Source organism: Sciurus vulgaris (assembly GCF_902686455.1).
Source record: "Sciurus vulgaris genome assembly, chromosome: 5".
Lineage (NCBI taxonomy): Eukaryota > Metazoa > Chordata > Mammalia > Rodentia > Sciuridae > Sciurus > Sciurus vulgaris.
Window position 1 is genome coordinate 66,061,952 of NC_136465.1, and position 18,030 is coordinate 66,079,981.

The 18,030-nt window shown below is 43.4% G+C and overlaps 1 protein-coding gene across 1 annotated transcript; it reads right to left on the reverse strand.

Moving 5' to 3' along the window:
• Positions 1–7,101: 7,101 nt before the first annotated feature.
• LOC306661558 (cell division cycle-associated protein 7-like) lies at positions 7,102–9,495 on the reverse strand. Its single transcript, XM_079140581.1, is given in 2 exon segments — positions 7,102–8,978; positions 8,982–9,495. Coding segments are annotated over 2 exon segments (1,122 nt in total). The 5' UTR covers positions 9,435–9,495; the 3' UTR covers positions 7,102–8,309.
• Positions 9,496–18,030: the final 8,535 nt, after the last annotated feature.

Below are 18,030 nucleotides of genomic sequence, written 5' to 3' on the forward strand. Positions count from 1 at the left end.
AGAGCATAGTGGAGTGAAGGGTCTCAGGACATGATGAAGAAGCAGAGAGTGAGAGCTCTGCTCAACAAGGATAGAATATATACTCCAAAGGCACACCCCCAGGAACGCACCTCCTTTAGCCACACCCTACATGCCTATAGTTACCACTCAGCTAATCTTATCAGGTGATTAATTCACTGGCTGGGTTAAGGCTCTCATAACCTGTTCATTTCACCTATAAACCGTCTTGCATTATCTCACACATGAGCTTTTGGGGAACACCTAATCTAAGCCATAATAGTGTCAAACTCCAGTTTACACATGAATTATCCATGCAGTTGGTTCAAAATGTAGATTACTGGCCCTAGTCTCAGATACTCAGTTTTGGTAAATCTGACCTGGTACCAGCATTCAGCCTTTTGAACAAGTCCCAAGAGCTAATCCTGTAGCTCATGGTCTTTTGATCACACTCTAAGAAACACTGCGAATAGCTAGAAGCTCTTGGAGAGCAAGAACATCTTCTTAGGCATGTTTTATACAGACTTTTGCAGAGTGGTACAGAGATCCTCAGTGATAAAGACAGCAGATGACCTAAGATGGGGTCACTGCTAACCCACAGGGTGCCTCTGTAAACTAGAAGGGACCCACTGGAAGCAGCTTAGAGGGTGTGGTCTGAATAGTGTAGCACAGTTAAGACCTTAGTCTTAACTCTTACCTCTGAGGGGGCTAAACACCTTGTGCCAGGTACAGCCTGCACAATATTATGTGATGACATCCACTACAGACACTCCTGTCATTTTGTCCCATTCCCAACATGGGTCCTTTTAATTTCAAAAGAGAGTTGAGCATTTGAGACACCTACCTGTAGTCAGTGCAAATCCTGTCAGAGTTCAGTCCTGCTTCAAGTAACAATCATCCCCTTCAAGTCAACACCTAGAATAATTTCCAGGCTTTGATGAAGAGGGAGAGTTCAAAATAAACTAGAGGCCAAGAGGTCATTCAAGAAGCAAAGAAAACATGAGCGGGCTGGGCCTCCTTGAAGCTCAGAAAGTAGGTTATCATGTCTCGCTGCTCTGTGCTGTACTGGGTGGGAAAACCCTGTGAGCACTTTGCAAGCTGCTGAGCTCCTCTCTTGACTGGATCTTCCAAGTGGCTTTTCCAGTAGTCCATGGATGGTCCTTACCTTCTGTTTTGATCCTCAGGGGCTGTCCTGACCAGGGAAAACAAGGTGGCATTGAACATGACTGTCCCATTGCTGTTCAGAGGCATGTTCATGGAGACCAGATGCTGGACGGGAGGGAAGGCAAAGCCAGAGATTAGAGGATGGTTCTCAAAGGCCCTACATAACCATCAGGGCAGGAGTGCTGGGTACGTGGTGACTTGTGTGGGTGTTGCTAGGAGTCAGTGGGTGTGAAGTGTGGGTCACCGCAATGTACTCAGAATCTTTTCTGGGGAGAATCTGGGCTTTGCTGTGAGAACTCTTGCCCTTGTCCATAGAGTGGAGGACAGATGGAATTTGTCCTTCTTGGACCCTCACTTCCACAAAATGATGTTAAGCCCACCCTACCTGCTGGCCCACCCAGTGTAGCTCAGGCCTATGCATGTGCTTCTGCTGGCCATGAAGAACAGGTGTGCATCAGGCACTGCCAGGTGGCCACCTGCTAGATAGCAGCATCCATCTGAATCCCAGGAAAGAGAATGATGAGGGAGGTTTGCTTGGGGGAGATGCAGAGCACCCTCTTTCTGTGTGTTGAAAGTTTTATCTCCACATCTAGCCAGATCAGAAGCTTGCTGACTCCAGATAGGATGGTACTACCTTCTTCCCTTCTTCCCTCCCCCAACCCCAAATGTGCTTCCATGGCTTTTGCTTGGGTGCAGAGCTGTCAGCCCACACCAGGTCTTCATGAGAAAGAGCAACGTGATGCTCATCATGGCGACCACATCAGGGAGGCTACTTCTCAGATCACATGGGGTCCTCCTAGTAATCTTGTGTCAGGAAGTGTTGTCCTTTCCTGAGATACTGACTCTTTTTTAATCTCCTGGGCAGTGTGAATTGGAAAGCTTCAAAACTGGTACTCATCTCTCCCAGTCCTGTCTGGAGGTTTCGATGGGTACATTTCAGCCCCCTCTGGGCATGTTCTTTTCCCATTGTGCTTCTACTTTACATTTGATTTGTGCTTGTTATGGTTTGGATCTCAAATGCTCCCAAAGGCCCATGTGCTGAAGGATCGTTTCCCAGTCTGTGGCGCTATTGGGAAGTGGTAGAACTTTTAGGATGTGGGACCTTGTGGAAGAAAGTTAGGTCATTGGGGGCATGCTCTTGGAGGGGATATTGGGATCCTAGCACCTTCCTATCTCTCTCTTTGCTTCCTGATCATCACAGGGTGAATAGTTTTCCTCCACCATGGACTCCTGCCATGATGTACTGTGCCACCACAGACCCAAATCATCAAGGCCAAGCAACCATGAACTAAAACTGTGAGCCAAAATAAAACTTTCCTCCTTATAATAAACCTTTTCTCTGTTATTTTGTCATAGATGAAAACCTGACTAACAGAGTGCTCTTTTTCTCTCATATTTTCTGTGAGCTGAATAAAACATAGCAAAGCAGAAGGTTCTATTATCCCTCACTTCTCCATTTTCTATGAGTGGATTATCCACAGAACTGAATCTTTCTGCCATTTGTGTTTTTCCCCTATGCAACTCTTTGGCCTCATCTCTCCTCAGCTCTTTCTCAGTTCATTATTATTCCAACAGGGAGTACAGAGTGATGAGAATGGAGGTGTCAAGGGAGTCAAAAGAAGAGGGACAAGAGTGGGAGTGACATTCCTCAGCAATTGCTGGGTGGCATTGTTGGAGCTACAATGAGGCAAGAGAGGGTTCAGGGGCTCACAAACTTAGGGGATGCTCCCTCTCAGGGTCGGAGGATGCTCACTCTAAGGAGGTGTGTCTGACAGAACTTAGCATTTTTGTCTTAACTTATTTCATATAGTCACTTAGAAATATGATAAAAGTGACAGAGCCTCTCCTTGTGAGAATTTGAGTTAGGGCTTTGCAGATCCCTGAAGCCAAGGCATGGCCTCTCTAGTGGCCCCCTGGCTCCTGGGAAAAATCTCCTTAGCAAGTCCTTTATTTAGACAGGACTCAGTAGGACATGAGGTTTCATCCTGTTGTTTTCTTTTACTGCATTTGAGAAATTAGATCTAGAAGGATCCTTACAATATGATCTGTTCAGGCTCATTTCTTTATGTACATACATTATGATCTTTATTCCCTTAAGGATCTCTGGAATGACTAAGGCCACAAGGTAAACAAGCTTCTCACCTCCCATATTTTCACTTTCTTCCATGAACTCAGGTTGTCTCTTACTTTGCAGGCCACCCGGTAAGGACATAGGCTTCCCAAAATCCAGCAAGGACTGAATCTGCTGTGGGAGGGTCACCACATCTAGGAGTTTGATGTGACCCCTGCAGGAGGACGGAGAAGAGGGCAAGAATGTTCAGGGCCACAGTTTCTACCTGGAGCCCAGGATTCATGCATCAAGGAGGTGGGGGTCCACCTTCAGAGGGGTACTCTCCATAGTGTGACCTCCTGCTTGAATAGTGCAGACTGCAGAAATTCATGCTAAAACTCCAAAAACAATATGCACATTTTAAGATTTTAATGGACAATTTTCTGACAGTGTTATGTTCCAGATGGAAGAGATTTTAATAGTGTAATTGAATTCTCAATATAAACTTGCTGCTTCAATTAACTAACCATTTGAACAAAAGGAATTTATGGATGTCAATCAAAGACAATCAGTAGATGAGAGTATCCTTAGGCCTGAGGTCAGGAATAGAGTTAAGATCTTCCTGGACCTAAATACTCAGATGTGAGTACCTACTAGTTATTCCTGGTGTTGGACTTTCTTGTCCTTCCATTCAACTGACATATTCTCAACTTATTCAAAGGTTCTTGGCCTCCTCCCTGAGTCTCACATGTATAGCTCAGTGTTTCCCATTGATACACCCCATGCTGACCCATCATGAACCTCTTACCTAAGCCCATTTCAGCTTGGGAAATCAAGATTTCTCTCTGGGAACTTATTTGGTCTCAGGGTCCTACTCTGCTCAGATTCTCTTAAATTCATTCAGGTGGTAGGGACCAAAAATTGACCAGTCCTTTGTCAGGTCATCAGAGCTGTCCATGATAACAGTTACAAGAGGTTGTTGATCTACAGGGAAGAGTTGGTACCATGAGGAACTCCACAAGGATTTTCTTACACACTTGCCACTTGAAGCCACCTTGCTAGCCCAGGCATGGCAGAAGCTAACATTTCTAAATACCAGAAATACATCAGCATTTAAAACACTGGCCCTAGAACTTGGGTTGTTTAGATATAAGCATGACTCCTTTACCCTGAGCTTTATGTAAGGGCTGGACAATTGCCTTGTACCAAGGTGCCAGGGAGGAATGTCAAAAACAGATGATGGCTTTATCTGCCATCTTTTTATTCTTTTGTCCATCTATTAGTTTATTTAGCCCAATTTTAAAATATGAACTTTAAGCTCTGAATTTTTCTTTGGTATTGATTGATCATCTCATATATGTAATATACAGTGCCCTCACTCATTTCTATGTAACTGTAATTTCAACTTTGAGTTATTTAGAAGAATGAATTAAATATTTTAAGTGGATAGGTTTCTGAGGGGCTATTGTTTTTATGGTTACTATATAACTTTGCTATTTTGAAGTCAGAAAAGTTTCAGGATTTGTTAAATTCTGCTTTGTGACTTAAGTTATGACTGATTTTTATGATTGAGTGCTTATAAAGCATGTGTCTTTTGCCATTTATGCAGTAGAAATTTATTAGTTTGTTAATTGTATTATTTGGCTGTTCTTTACCCTTTCTTCTGTTTTGATCTGCCGCCTTCTGTGACCTGTATTCAAGTCCCACTGTGTGTGTGTGTGTGTGTGTGTGTGTGTGTGTGTATTTTCTCCTTAGAGTTCTATCCCCAGCTATAAGATAATATTTCCAAACTGTATGGTTATGAAACTGGAGATGAGCCAAAACTCCACTCACTGCTTCTGCTGGCAGGTGGGGTCTGCACAAGCTGTAGGCTTCTGTAGCTGAGAAGTGTTACAGCTCTTAATGGTAGACCTTGCCTTCCAGTTTTGCAGTAGACCCCAGCAGTTTATTTTCAGCTTCCTCTTCTTTCTGGATTCTTGCCTCATGAACTCCAAGAATAAAATTCACAGACCAGAATGAGTGAGTGTCATGGGTAGAATTTATTGAGGAACAGAACTCCTATAGTACTAGAAGAGACCCAAGAGCTTGCTAGTCTAGGGGCTTATATAGCATGTGTTTAACTGCTATTGGTCCAAACTTCTGCTAATTAGGGTTTGAAAGAAGTACCAATGGTATCGTTCCAAATTTATGCTAATTAGGCTTTGGAAATGTACTTATGCTATTGGTCCCATTCAGGTTTGAAGTCACTGAAATGCTCATGCTCAGAGGAGTGTCTGGAGCCAGAACACTGCTTGGGGTGCACTTCTACTGTGGGCATCCCCACTATAAGCGAGCTGGGCTGCTGCGGGGTGAAGATTGTCTTGCCCCGGCTCACCTTGGTGCTGGCAGAGACCAGTTGGCCAGCTGCACAGCTTGGCAGATGGGGAGCCATGTCAGTTAGGTTCACGTAGTTTTTGACTGTCAGAGGTCCTTCATGGATTATTCCTTTTATCAATACCAAATATCCCCCTTTGTCTTGTATGATGCCTTTCCCCTGGGATTCTATTCCTTCTGGTACTGCTGTTGTCAAATTGACACCTTGAGCACTGCTTTGCCTGCTTCCTACAGCCCTTTATTTTCATTTTGTTTTACTGTTTCTAATAAACAGGTTGCAGCTAGAATTCTTTTTTTGTTTTGTTTTTGTTTTTGGATCCCATGGGCACTTAACCCAAAGCTTAGGGCCTTGGTAAATAGCTGAGGATGACTTTGAACTTGTGATCCTCCTGCCACAGCCTCCTAAACTGCTGGGATTACAGGCTTGTGCCACTGTGCCTAGCTGATTTTCTTAAGGAACTGCTTGCTATCTGTGCCCATTAAAAAAGAAAAACCTAGTGTATAATTGAACATAATTGTATGAACTGATAGTGTAACCAGGGCCTTACCTGGAATGTCATATTTGTGAATGAAGCTCATGTAATCAGCAATGATAAGCCATTTTTAAAATTTTTTTTTGTTGTTTTTGTTTTTCAGTTGTTGATGGACTTTTATTTTCATTCATTTATTTATATGTGGTTCTGAGAATAGAACCCAGTTCCTCACACATGCTAAGCAAGCACTCCACCACTAAGCCACAACCCCAGCCCCAACAAGCCACTTTTATTTGTTTGTTTGTTTTTTGATACTGAGGATTAAACCCAGGGGTGTTTTATCACTCAGTTACCTCTTCAGACCTTTTTATTTTTTAATCTAGAGACAGGGTCTCAGTAAGCTGCTTAGGGCCTCATAAGCTGCTGAGGCTGGCCCTGAACTTGTGATCCTCATGCCTCAGCCTCCTGAGCCACTGAAATCACAGGCATTTGACACTGTGTGCCGCCAGTTAGAAGTCTTGAAGTCAACATTAAAATATTGATCTTTTAATGGAAAACTTTAATTCATTTTTTTGTAATCATTAGTATCTTTGTTCTGCCTTATTTTATTGTCCCAATTTCCACATTTTATCCTATTTTTTGTTACTTTTGCTCTTCCTTCCTTTCGATAAATTGCCAAGGTTTTCATTGTCCATAGTTCCTTTTGTAGCTTGGAATGTACGCATACCATTTCTATTTTTCTAGTTTTTTACTTTTTAATATCTAATATATGATTTATACATACTTTTCCCTTAACTACATTAAGAGTCACACAGTACATTTCTTTTCCTGAAACAAGAGAAGAATCTTATCACAGTTCCATGTTTCTCATTCTTCTACCATCTTGCTTCCTAACTTGCTGAGATAATGAGATTTTACTTCCATATTGTTAAGATTTGGGGCATTTCCCCATAACAATTACTTCAGCTTTATCTCTAGGACTACAAAAATCCTATTTAGTTTTAATAAACATTTAGTAACTTCTATGTTCATAACTCATAACTATTTTTTTACAACAAAATGTTTTATTATTAAAATAAAAACCTTTGTATAAAAGCATTATAGATCAAAAGCAGTATTTACACTTATTGATTCAAAGTCCAATTTAAGCATCAAACTCTGAATGGGTACAGCAACAAGCTATACATACAAATAAACTGGACACACAAACACTTAAAATTCCACTTCTACCAAATAATGATTTACTGAAAAAGAAAGGGAAGGGATGACACATGAAATCTGCCTAGAAACTAAAATAGCAGAGACACCAAGTTAAAAAACCACTAAAAGTTAGTCATCTCTAAACAGGCACTTCTCATTGTTGTAAAAGTGCTTAAAACCTCAACAAAATCTCTGTACATAGCAACACCCAGGGATAACATAAGAAATGGCAAAGAATGATAGACCAGGTATTATCAAGTTTCTAAAAACTTTTATAGCAAGAATTTAAATCAGATTACTCTGAGGTCTCTCCATCCTAACTTCCCAAAATGTCTCTTAGACGATAGTTTTAAGTAGTGCAGTATAATGTTGTCCACAAACCTTTGAATGACTGTAAACAGGATGCACCACTTAACTTTAGGGTAGAAGAAATCAGCAACAACAAAGTCTTGACTGTGACAAGTTATGTAGTTACCACAATACATGGGGTATTCTCATGAGAGGCATCCAAAGTAATATACTCCATTTCACACAATTACCTAATTTTTCCACATGGTTCTAAGATTTTCATGCCTTGATTCTGTTAAAATGTTAACTAGTGTGAACATTAAAATCATAATGTTTTTTGTTTTTGTGTAAACAAGTTAGAGGGCTATTCTCTGGAATTCGATGGAACAGCTAACACTTTTGTACTGTGTTTCTAAGTGCTCAGGTTTTATGGGTGGATTTCAGGGCTATTTCAATACCAATTAAATCAAATATGCTTTTATACAATTGTCATTTAAAAAGAATTCTGAAACTTAAGTGACCAGAGCGGACCACTGGAAAAAGACAGGGAGGCTCTGAAATGGGGGACAGGGGAAGCAGAGGACAAACTACAGGAGGGTGAAGTGTAACCCGCCAAATGCCTCCTGTGATGTTCCAGAACAAGATGAACTTGATTCGAGTTTCCTATAAAACAGACTGATCATCAAGACTCTTAACTCAGGTTCCAATCAATGACAAAACTGAGAACTTCAAGGGTAGTGTGAGAAGCAGAAGGTTTGTGGGTATTATGCTTGCATTTCAAATTCCTGTTTCAGGCTTTTCAAGTAATCATGCACATTCCCAAAGCCATGATACTTGGCTAAATACACAAGGACCCCAGTTGCACACGGCCCATCTCGCTGGCGGCAGAAACTGCAGTTGCAGATTCCTCGACAAGGTGGACAATGCCAGTTTGGATTTAGCAGAGCATCCTTGACCTCTTCACCATAACGGTTTCGAAGGCAGGGACCACAGAACTGGCCTCGAATGCCCCAGTAGTATGGGTTTCTGCAGTTCGTTTTAGTATCTATTGTTTTCTGTCGGCACTGATGACAAGTAGATCCCAGGGAACGGTTATATATCTTCTCTCGAGAGTTGCTGCAGATATTCTCCAAATCTTCCCCTGTGATTTCTTCCACTGGGCGAATGATATGCGGAAGGGTCATGGATCCTGGGCGCCGACTTCTGGGCATATCATCATCATTCATGTAGCTGTCCACAGTCTTCCTCTTCCTCACAAGCATGAACTTATCCACTTCCTCTTCTTCCTCCTCCTCTTCTGTGGGAAGAGCACTAAGGGACCCCAGGATCCGGGACCTTGACCTAGTCAGAGGTCGAGCTCTCCAGTCGGGGTTCCTCCTGGAAGCCACACCTGGAAATGTACGCCTTCGGGGCGTCTTTGATTGATTTACTGATCATGGACCTGGGAAGGAACGTCTTCCAGGGAGAGAACCAGGGAAGCTTTCTAATTCTGACATGAGTTTTGCAAGCATTGCTTTGTTTTGCTTTATATTTAAAGCCCTTTTCTCAAGAAAGTTCATGCCGCTTTCATCTTCTGAATCAGAATTGGAATCGATCACAAAATTCTCTGAGAGCTTGGGGGGTGCTGCTTTTTTGTTGGCTGCCCCCCTGGTATTTCGTGCTGGGAACTTCATCGCCACCCTGAGAGGTCCAGAATGTCTGTACTGGCTTCGGGTCCTACAGCCTTCGCGATTTGCCTGCAGTCTCGTGTTTGCAAAATTATCAGAAGCAAAGCTGTCACAACTGTCATCAGAGGATGACGCGGTTTCCATGGAAATCAACTTCATATATCTGAATTTCTTTAAGTTCTTTACTCTGAGATCCTTTTGCGGAACGCGACGAGGCTCCATGCTGGCGACCGGCGCCGGGGCTGTGCTCGGAGCGGGATGAGCGGAGCAGCCGCGCGCGGTGGTACCACAGAGGAGCTGCCACTCATAACTATTAATGTTACAGTTTCTTTATTCATATCTTGATTCTCTTTCTAGATTTATTCTCTTTTTAGATTCATTCTTCATTCTGTGGAAGTACATAATTGTATAACTGCGATGAGACAGGATTATGTGAGAGAGTAAACTTTTGAGGTTCTTTTATTTCTGAAGATGTTTATTTTGTATTGCTACTTGAAGACTGATTAGACTGCAAATAGGAGTCCAAATTCAAAAGCACATATATGCAATGAACTATTACTCAGTTTTAAAGAAAAATGGAGTTATAGCATTTGCTGGTAAATGGATGGAATTAGAGAATATCATGCTGCGTGAAATAAGCCAAACCCCCAAAACCAGAGGTTGAATGTTTTCTCTGATATGCAGTTGTTAATTCACAGTAAGGGGGCAGGGATAGGGAAGAATAGTTACTTTATATTAGGTAGAGGGGAGTGAAGGGAGGGGAGGGGGGATGGGGGTAGGAATGATAGTAGAGTGAAACAGACATTATTATCTCATGTACATATATGACTGCATGATTGATGTGATCCTACAATATGTATAATCAGAAAAATGAGAAATTATACTCCATTTATATATGATCTATCAAAATGTATAAATGCATTCTATTGTCATGTATAATAAATTAGAACAAAAAATTTTAAAAATAAAAAATGTACATTTTCCTCATAATTTCAAATACATTATTCCATTAGATTTGAGTCCAAGGCCAGTTGATGCTTTACAAAACAATCATTTTCCTCTTTGACAACACCATTCACTGGAGAGACTGTTCTTTCTCCATTGTGTGATCTTAGCACCTTTGTTGAAAATCAATTGAACATAAATGTTGGGTTTGTTTCTGGAATCTCTGCCCTCTTTTATTAGTCAATGTGTCTGTTTTTATGTGATGACCATGATGTTTTGATTACTATAGGTTTATAATGGATCCGAAGTCAGGTAGTGTGATGCCTCCAGCTGTGTTTTTTGTTTTTTGGGTGGGAGGGGGTCTTAACCACGGATTGAACTCAAGGGCACTGAGCAACATCCCCAGTCCTATTTTATTCACTCAACATATTATTTGACAACTTAATTTTCCAGAGCCACAGCCACCTCTCCCAGGGAGGCATCATGGGCCTCCACACCAATTCTTTTTCTGGGATTCTGAAGCCCATCATGTGGGATCCTAAGGAAATGCATCGCCAGTGGCCACAGACCACCAGATGGCACTGCGAGTTCATGCAATGCTTTTCCAACCAAGCCACACTGGGTTCCTCATTCAACTGCCATTCCTCACAGTCGCCCCAGCCTGTTGCCTCTTTCCAGCCCAGGGAAATGGGGGAGGGGGGACTTGAGGGGGGTTGTACTATATGGGCAGTCCCAGCTTTGGACCCTAAGGATCAGTGAGCAGGTCAGCCCCTAGTCCTGCTCCCATTAGGACTGATGATTCAAGTCCCCAGAAAGCTGCCCCTCAGCCTGGGCTTGGCTGGAGGAGCAGTGGTTCCCAGAGTGCAAGGCGGGGTCTTGCCTGCTGGTCCAGCAGATGGTCTCTGTGGCCCTGCCGAGCAGGGAGTGACTTTGGGAGGGGACTCCAAAGCTGGGAAGCACTGGGCCCCAGAGCACCTGTCCTCTGGCTGCAATCACAGCTAGAGACACACATGGACCAGAGACCAACTTCATGTCCTGTCTGAGGCCTGGACTGGCCGGGGCAGGAGACATGGAGATCGTTCTTTAGAGATGATGATTCTGCATGTCCTGGGGACTCTGAGAGTGGACACTTGCACAGGAGGAGAGAGACCTGCCTTCTGTGCCAGGGGAGCACAGTTAGGGCTTCTGCAGTCACCTCCAAGGAATCCCAGGGGCCTAACAGCTGTGCTTCTCTTTAACTTCACACTTACATAACCCTTCTCAGAGCTGCCAGGGGTGATCCTGAGCCTGTTTTTACAGGTGGAAAACGATGACTGAGAAAAAGAAATTAACCATGCAGTCGTTAGGCAATTCTGGGGCCCTTCAATGGGGCTGCTTTCCTGGAGTGGAGTGACACCAGGGTCCCTTAGACTTTGGCTACTGACATAACCAGGTAGGGACAGCAGACATGGCTGGGAGATTCCCAAACTCTAGGAATTGGAGGGGGCCAGAGAGGTTAGCAGATGATCTAGGCCTGTGTTTTTCTGATTTGTTTCTTCCCACATAACCCCTTTTTCCTCTAATTTTTTGAGCAGAAATACATAAATGAGAGGAGAGAGCAGAACCACTTCAACCTCCCCTCTCCTCCTACCCTCCATACGCTGCCTTCAGGGAAATGTGGGGCTCCAGGAGTCAGTTTTTGAAAACCACAGATCTAGTTTCATTCTCTCATCTTAGAAATGAGGAGAGCAAGGAGCCCCATGGGAAGTTGTGCTCACATAGCTGCTGAGCAGCAGAGGAAGGACCAGCCCCAGGCTCCTTGCTTTCTGTGCCAGTTCTGGTCCAGGGAACCACAGAGGAGGGGACAGGGGACCCCAGCTCAGCTCAGGATCCCAGAAGGTTGTCTCCTACTGCATTGGAAAGGTGGCCTGGTTACCTGGAAGGACTTGATGAAGGTCCACAGCAGGGTCCGGATTCCCTCCCCACAGCTCAGCAGCTTGACCAGGCGCATGACCCACAAGAGGTGGAAGAAGGTGATGGAGATGTGGGAGTTCTCTTCTGCATTCTGGAAGCCATTGGCAACAGGAGGTGCAGTTATCACAGCAAGAGAAGTGTGGGACAGGAGGGGGCACTCTGAGAAACAGTCTCTGACTGAAGGGAGGCAGGCCAGGGTGGATCAGCTGCACTGGACTTGTCCATCAGGTCCCCACTCCCTGGTCATAGGTGAGAGGTCAGTGTCTGACTTTCTGGGTCAATAACCAGTCATGTGGTCTCTGCAGAGTCAGGCTGTGCCTAGGCCCTGAGCCTGTGGTCCTGATATCCAATCCCTCTATCTTCCCCTTCATTCCTAGCTTGTGATGCCCAGCATGGAGCAACAGAAAATTCCAGAAGGAGTTACCATATATCTTGGAATCGAAGCCCAGAGCTGGCTGCTCTTGGAGTTCCTGGCTGTCTTTTGTCTGGCTCTGCTAAGGGTCCTATATCCTGAGTGGGACCAGGCTCTCTGCAAGGAGTCTGGGTGGTAACTGTCCCTACCATTGCATTTGGGGGTCCTGATGGGTGGGATGGGCTACCCACTAAAGGGGTCTCAAGCCCTGGCTGCTCTGGACTCCAGTTGTTCTCTTACATCACCTCCCCCTGCTTCCCACGGCCCTTGCCCCCGAGTGGCTACAGGGGAAGGGGCTGGCTTGCAATGCCTGCTTCCTCACAGGAAGGAAGTTGGAAACCTTCTACTCCCATCTTCTCTGGGGCTTCTAGGAGATGCCAATCCTGTCCAGGCTGTGGAAGACCCTGGAAGGGGTGGGGACACAGGACAGGGGAGGTAGGAAGGTGTCACTTGCAGTGAACCCTGAAAAAGTCTGGGCCTTGCTCTATGAGGACCAAGGGATTTGTTTAGGATGGATCATCTCCCTCCATGGAATCCTGGAGAGAAGGGGAAGAAAAAAGGGTGGCATCGAGGTCAAGGCAAGCTGGGGTGGGCCAACAACATTGGGTTGCTGGGGGCTTGACTGGCTGAAGGCTCACCTTCAACTGTGGGACCTGGAGGAACCTGAGGGTGTGGGTACATGCATGGCCAGGGCTCCAAAGACAGGACAGGCTGCTCTGGCTCCTTCTGCCTCCAGACCCAAGAAAAACAGAAATTGACCTCCCACTTCCCGAACTTCCCTGCCCACAGGAGCAGCAGGCTGTGCTGCAGAGCCTGAAGAGCTGGTGCTGGGCAACCCTCAAGCGAGCCACTTCCCACTTCCCAGAGCTAGTGCAGTTCACCCAGCCCTGCCAGCACCAGGAGAGAACCGGCCCTCGAGTTTCCTGTTACTGTTCCCATTCCAGGTTCCCCTCAAGGAAGGGGGCATCTCTGGCAGCCCACTCTATAAGGACCCCTCACCCCCCTTAGGTGCCAACATGCGCTGGCCAAGCTTCTCTTCCTGATTTTACTCTTCATAACTTCTTCCCGCCGGCGCAAACTCGCACTCAATGGGTGCTTGACACCCCGCCCCAGCAACAAGCCTTTCCCAATCAACTCTCACCCCGTTTCATGCCCCAACCAATCAGTCTCTTCCCGGCCCCTATATAAGTGTGTGCAGTGTGTGCATTTTTAAAATAAAATGGAACTTCTCCGGTGATTTGCTTTGGACTGTGGCTCCGTGCACTTCTTTCACACTCCACCTCCCTTTTCCTCTTCCTTTATTTTACATTGTTCCCCCGACATCGTCCAAGCCTGATTGCACTCCCTGAACATCCCACTAGCCCAAAGCCCTTGAGGGCTCCACGGGTCCTTTCAGTCTAGCCTGACCTAGCAGGATAGCTTCAGGAGCCACCCATCTCCTACTCAGATCTGGAGATCCAAGGAACAGGGAAATTCAGAGGCAGATTTTATAGCACGCCCATTTCCACCCTGGGGGTGCTGTACAGAAACCAAGCCAGAGGGTCTGTCCTGGCTCTTGGCCCCTCCAAATAGGAGAAGAGTCAAAATATTTCTTAGGTTTCAAAATCAGAGCTGTGTTGGTTCCTGCTCATACTCCTACCTCCTTCAAGGCATGGGGCAGACAGTGGGTGTTGGGGGCTTGCTACATGGGCTCTCAGAGGGCCTGGAGAGGGACCTGCAGGCATCAGTCCTTGTCCTATTCCTAGGCCGGCCCCTGCCTGTGTATTTTGAGGTCTTTGATGGTCTTCCACCTCTATTTCTATCACCTGTGTATCTGCTTGAAATTCTATTTCTCTCCTTAGAAGGATTTGTTGTCCCAGAGGAGCACACAGAGGAGGCTAGGGTTTTATAACCCAGCTGTCAGTTCCACTGTGTTTGGGAAAGGAGAAAAAGAAGAAAGAACAAGCTTAAGTGGGAAACTTCAGCTGTGGGGGTCAAGAGTTTGAGAAGCTGGGGCCACCAGGACAGCTGGATCTGATGTGTTAAAACAAAATCAATGGGACCCCAAAACCCAAGCTTGCCATTTGAATTCACTGAGGCTAACAGAGCCCGCCCCCTGAGCTGCAGCTTCCCAATGCTGCTGTAGAAGGATAAACACATTGCCATCAGGACAGGACAATTTCCTGTAGTAAATGGAATGACAGTGCAATAAGAAGGCAGATCCAAGTTCTGTTCCTGCAAAGTGGGGTAGGATGTCCACGGCTCAGCCTTTCCCTGGCAGTCTTTGGCCAGGTCCTGATGGGCTACATGGGGGGCACCACCACTCCACCCAACCTTGCCTCCTGTCTGCTGACTTTTATGCCAAGGAACTCTGGACAAGTTACTTAATCTCTCTGGGCTACATTTATTTAAAAAATATAGTTCTCTGATTATGCACATTTAAACTTTCATCATAGATCATAGCTATATATTCATATATCTCTCTCTATATATTTTCTTTCTTTTTGGGGTTGGGTGGCTACCAGGGATTGAACTCAGGGGCACTTGATTACTGAGCCATATCCCCAGCCCTATTTTGTATTTTATGTAGAGACAGGGTCTCACTGAGTTGCTTAGCATCTTGCTTTTGCTGAGACTGGCTTTGAACTCGTGATCCTCCTGCCTCAACCTCTAGAGCTGCAGGGATTACAGGCATATGTCACTGTGCCCAGCAAGTCTTATATTTTTGAACTGTTAAAATTTCTCCTTTGTGTTTTTTACATAAGTGGGGCCGAAGGGATGCATACTCCCCAAATACAAATATTTTGCATTAGAAACAATTTAGGTTGTTGGAATGGCTCTAATCCTACTTGTAGAGGTTAGTTTAACAAACTAAGTTTTAGGTAATTTATTGTCCCAAACAATTCTTTATCTATTAGTAAAAGCCTCCTCTTCAGTATTGACAGTAATTATTAAGAGAGGGATGGTTATTTCGATGTTTTTGCTTTATATGAATTGGTCCCAGAAGTAAGTTTCAGTGGTCATCTGTTCTTTAAGACATTTTAAATGAAAGCACAGAATGTTTGATGACTTTTTATTAAAAAGGTCACTCGCATTAAATTTAGAAATAAGTTTCAAGCCATGATAGCAAAAAAAAAAAAAAAAAAAAAAAAAAAGAAGAAGAAGAAGAAGAAGCTGTATCTGAATTGGCTTTTTAAGTACTGTGTTATTCTAACGTTGTAATTGGCCAAACTTGTTTTATTGGTGTCTTGGATGAAATGAAAAGGTCCTTTAGATGTGGAGTTCAAATACTTTGTTAGGTTTGAGTTGTTAAAAAAAAAATAAGGGTGTATGTGCATTGAATGTGTGCTTAGCATGCACAAAGATGTGGATTTGATTCCCTACACCACAAAAATACTTCAGTAATAATAATAAGGGCAAAGGACATTTTACAATAAATTTGATGTTGTTTTGTTCACTTTTCCCTTATTTCTTCATGATGAAACTTGTGAAATTTCTATTTCTCTTATTTTGGCTCAGAGTCTTAAAGCCCTTGTTTCTGAGAATTGAAAGTCTTAAATTTTTTGTTTTTGTTTTTGCTTTTTATATTAATTTTTGCTATGAGAGTTTCCATTTTTAAAAGTGTAGGTAAGATTAGAGTTCCTATTAGTGAGCACTTAAGACATCTTTGACCCTTGGATGACTGTCTATATGAAGAGCTAAGACTACATCTTCTGAAATGGTATGAAGGCAGATGACAAAACTTGTAGAGCGTGAGCAGAACATGAGAGCAAGACTAAGACTACACTAAAACATAATCTAAAATAACAAGACTAAGAATAAAGAATATACAAAATTACACTTCTTGGCTCCAAATAACTCACTTGGGAGGTAGGAGTGATTAATGAAATTTTTTTGTAAAAAATTTTAAATGTGCTTGAAAGACTAATTGTAATACACTGCCTTAAGTCATTTGTAGTGAGGTAACTGATATTCTTTTACTAAAACAGTTGTTAACACAAGTCTGAAATGTAAACTATTAAAAATGATCAATATGGAAGACTAGAAGATGGGGGTCACACTTATCTGTGCTCCTATGGAAACTATTTGAATATTTGTTTTATATGGATTTTTATTCACTTTTCAAACAAGCTACTAAAGAATGCCTCCTTAGCTACCCAAAAAGCATTTGTAGCTTGTACAATGGCAGAATGGACCAAAAGCTTAATGTTTTTACCTGAACTGGTTTCCTGATTAAACAGTAGCTGTTTTCATTCACCTTGCTTACTGCCATTCTTCATTATTAGTGATTTATCAAGAATTAGCAAAGCTTACGATATCACTGATGTGACTGTAAGTATTCAGGGAATGAAGTGATTACCTATGCAATCTCAACCACCCTCCCTCTCCCTGGCCAGTGTTCTAGAGTCTGAGCTTGGGGTGCCTTAAAAAAGTCGATTGATTACAACAGATTGTGCCCTTCTAACATGTAGCAAGATGTGATATCCAGGTTCTACCTTTATTAAAGATTACCATTTAGCTGTTTGGGGTTGTAGCTTTAGCATAGAAAGTCTTAAAAGTTCCAGAGGTGAATCTAATTAGGCAGCAAAGTTTGAGAACCCTGCAGCCATATAATGTCACCAACTAGATCACAAAATCCTTGAAGGAGATTACACAAAAATCTTAAACTTCTGTCTTCAACATAAAATTTATGAGAATACTCATTATATAACACTTAATGGTTAAAAACACCCTAAACATAAAGGGGTCAGTAATCAGTTCAGACTAAACAAATATCGGGAAAGCTGTAGCAAAGTACAGATACTCCTAAGTCGTTGTTGAGAATACAAAGAAAAGAAACAGTTGTGCAGTATAGTAGGCATCCTCAGGAAGGGCTTCTTTAAAGAAGCAAAGGATCTTTGTTGCTAAGCAGCAGGAATTAGGAAGATGAGTTGGGGATCCAGTTTAGGTAGCTGGAAGGGGCCATGACTCAGCATCAAGAGACCTCTGCTAGGACATGGAAAGTGTTTGTTATGTTCTGACTCTTCTGTGTTGGAGCCAGTTTTGAGATATCCTAAAGTGAGCTTTGGTTATGAGTTCAGTTCTGTTCAGATCTCCACTGAAAATCTTTCTTTTCTGTTTACAGTAGCAGTTGAAAACAGATGTATTTCCTCTTCAGAGAGAGGAGCAGGTCTAGAAGAGCTGGTGATGGCATGTTATCTTGCACATCCTGAGAACATCCATTAGGGGATGGTGCTTGCAAGGCAGCAGTCATGCAGAAAAGGGTGCCAGCTATGTCAGTGAAATAGACCCCAGAGCCAAGAACTGAACCAACTTGTCCAAGTTCCAAAGACTTTAATGTTAATTATTATATTAATGTAGTACTAACTTTACACAATATGTAATTATAATATATACAGTAAAAACATATGGAATCCTATAATACACATGAGAAAAGTGGGGTAGATGCATCCTATTTACTGTATGTTTTGAAGCTAAGAGTAACAGGTAAATCCTGGGAGTTCAGAGGTAATGGGAAGGATTCAGATA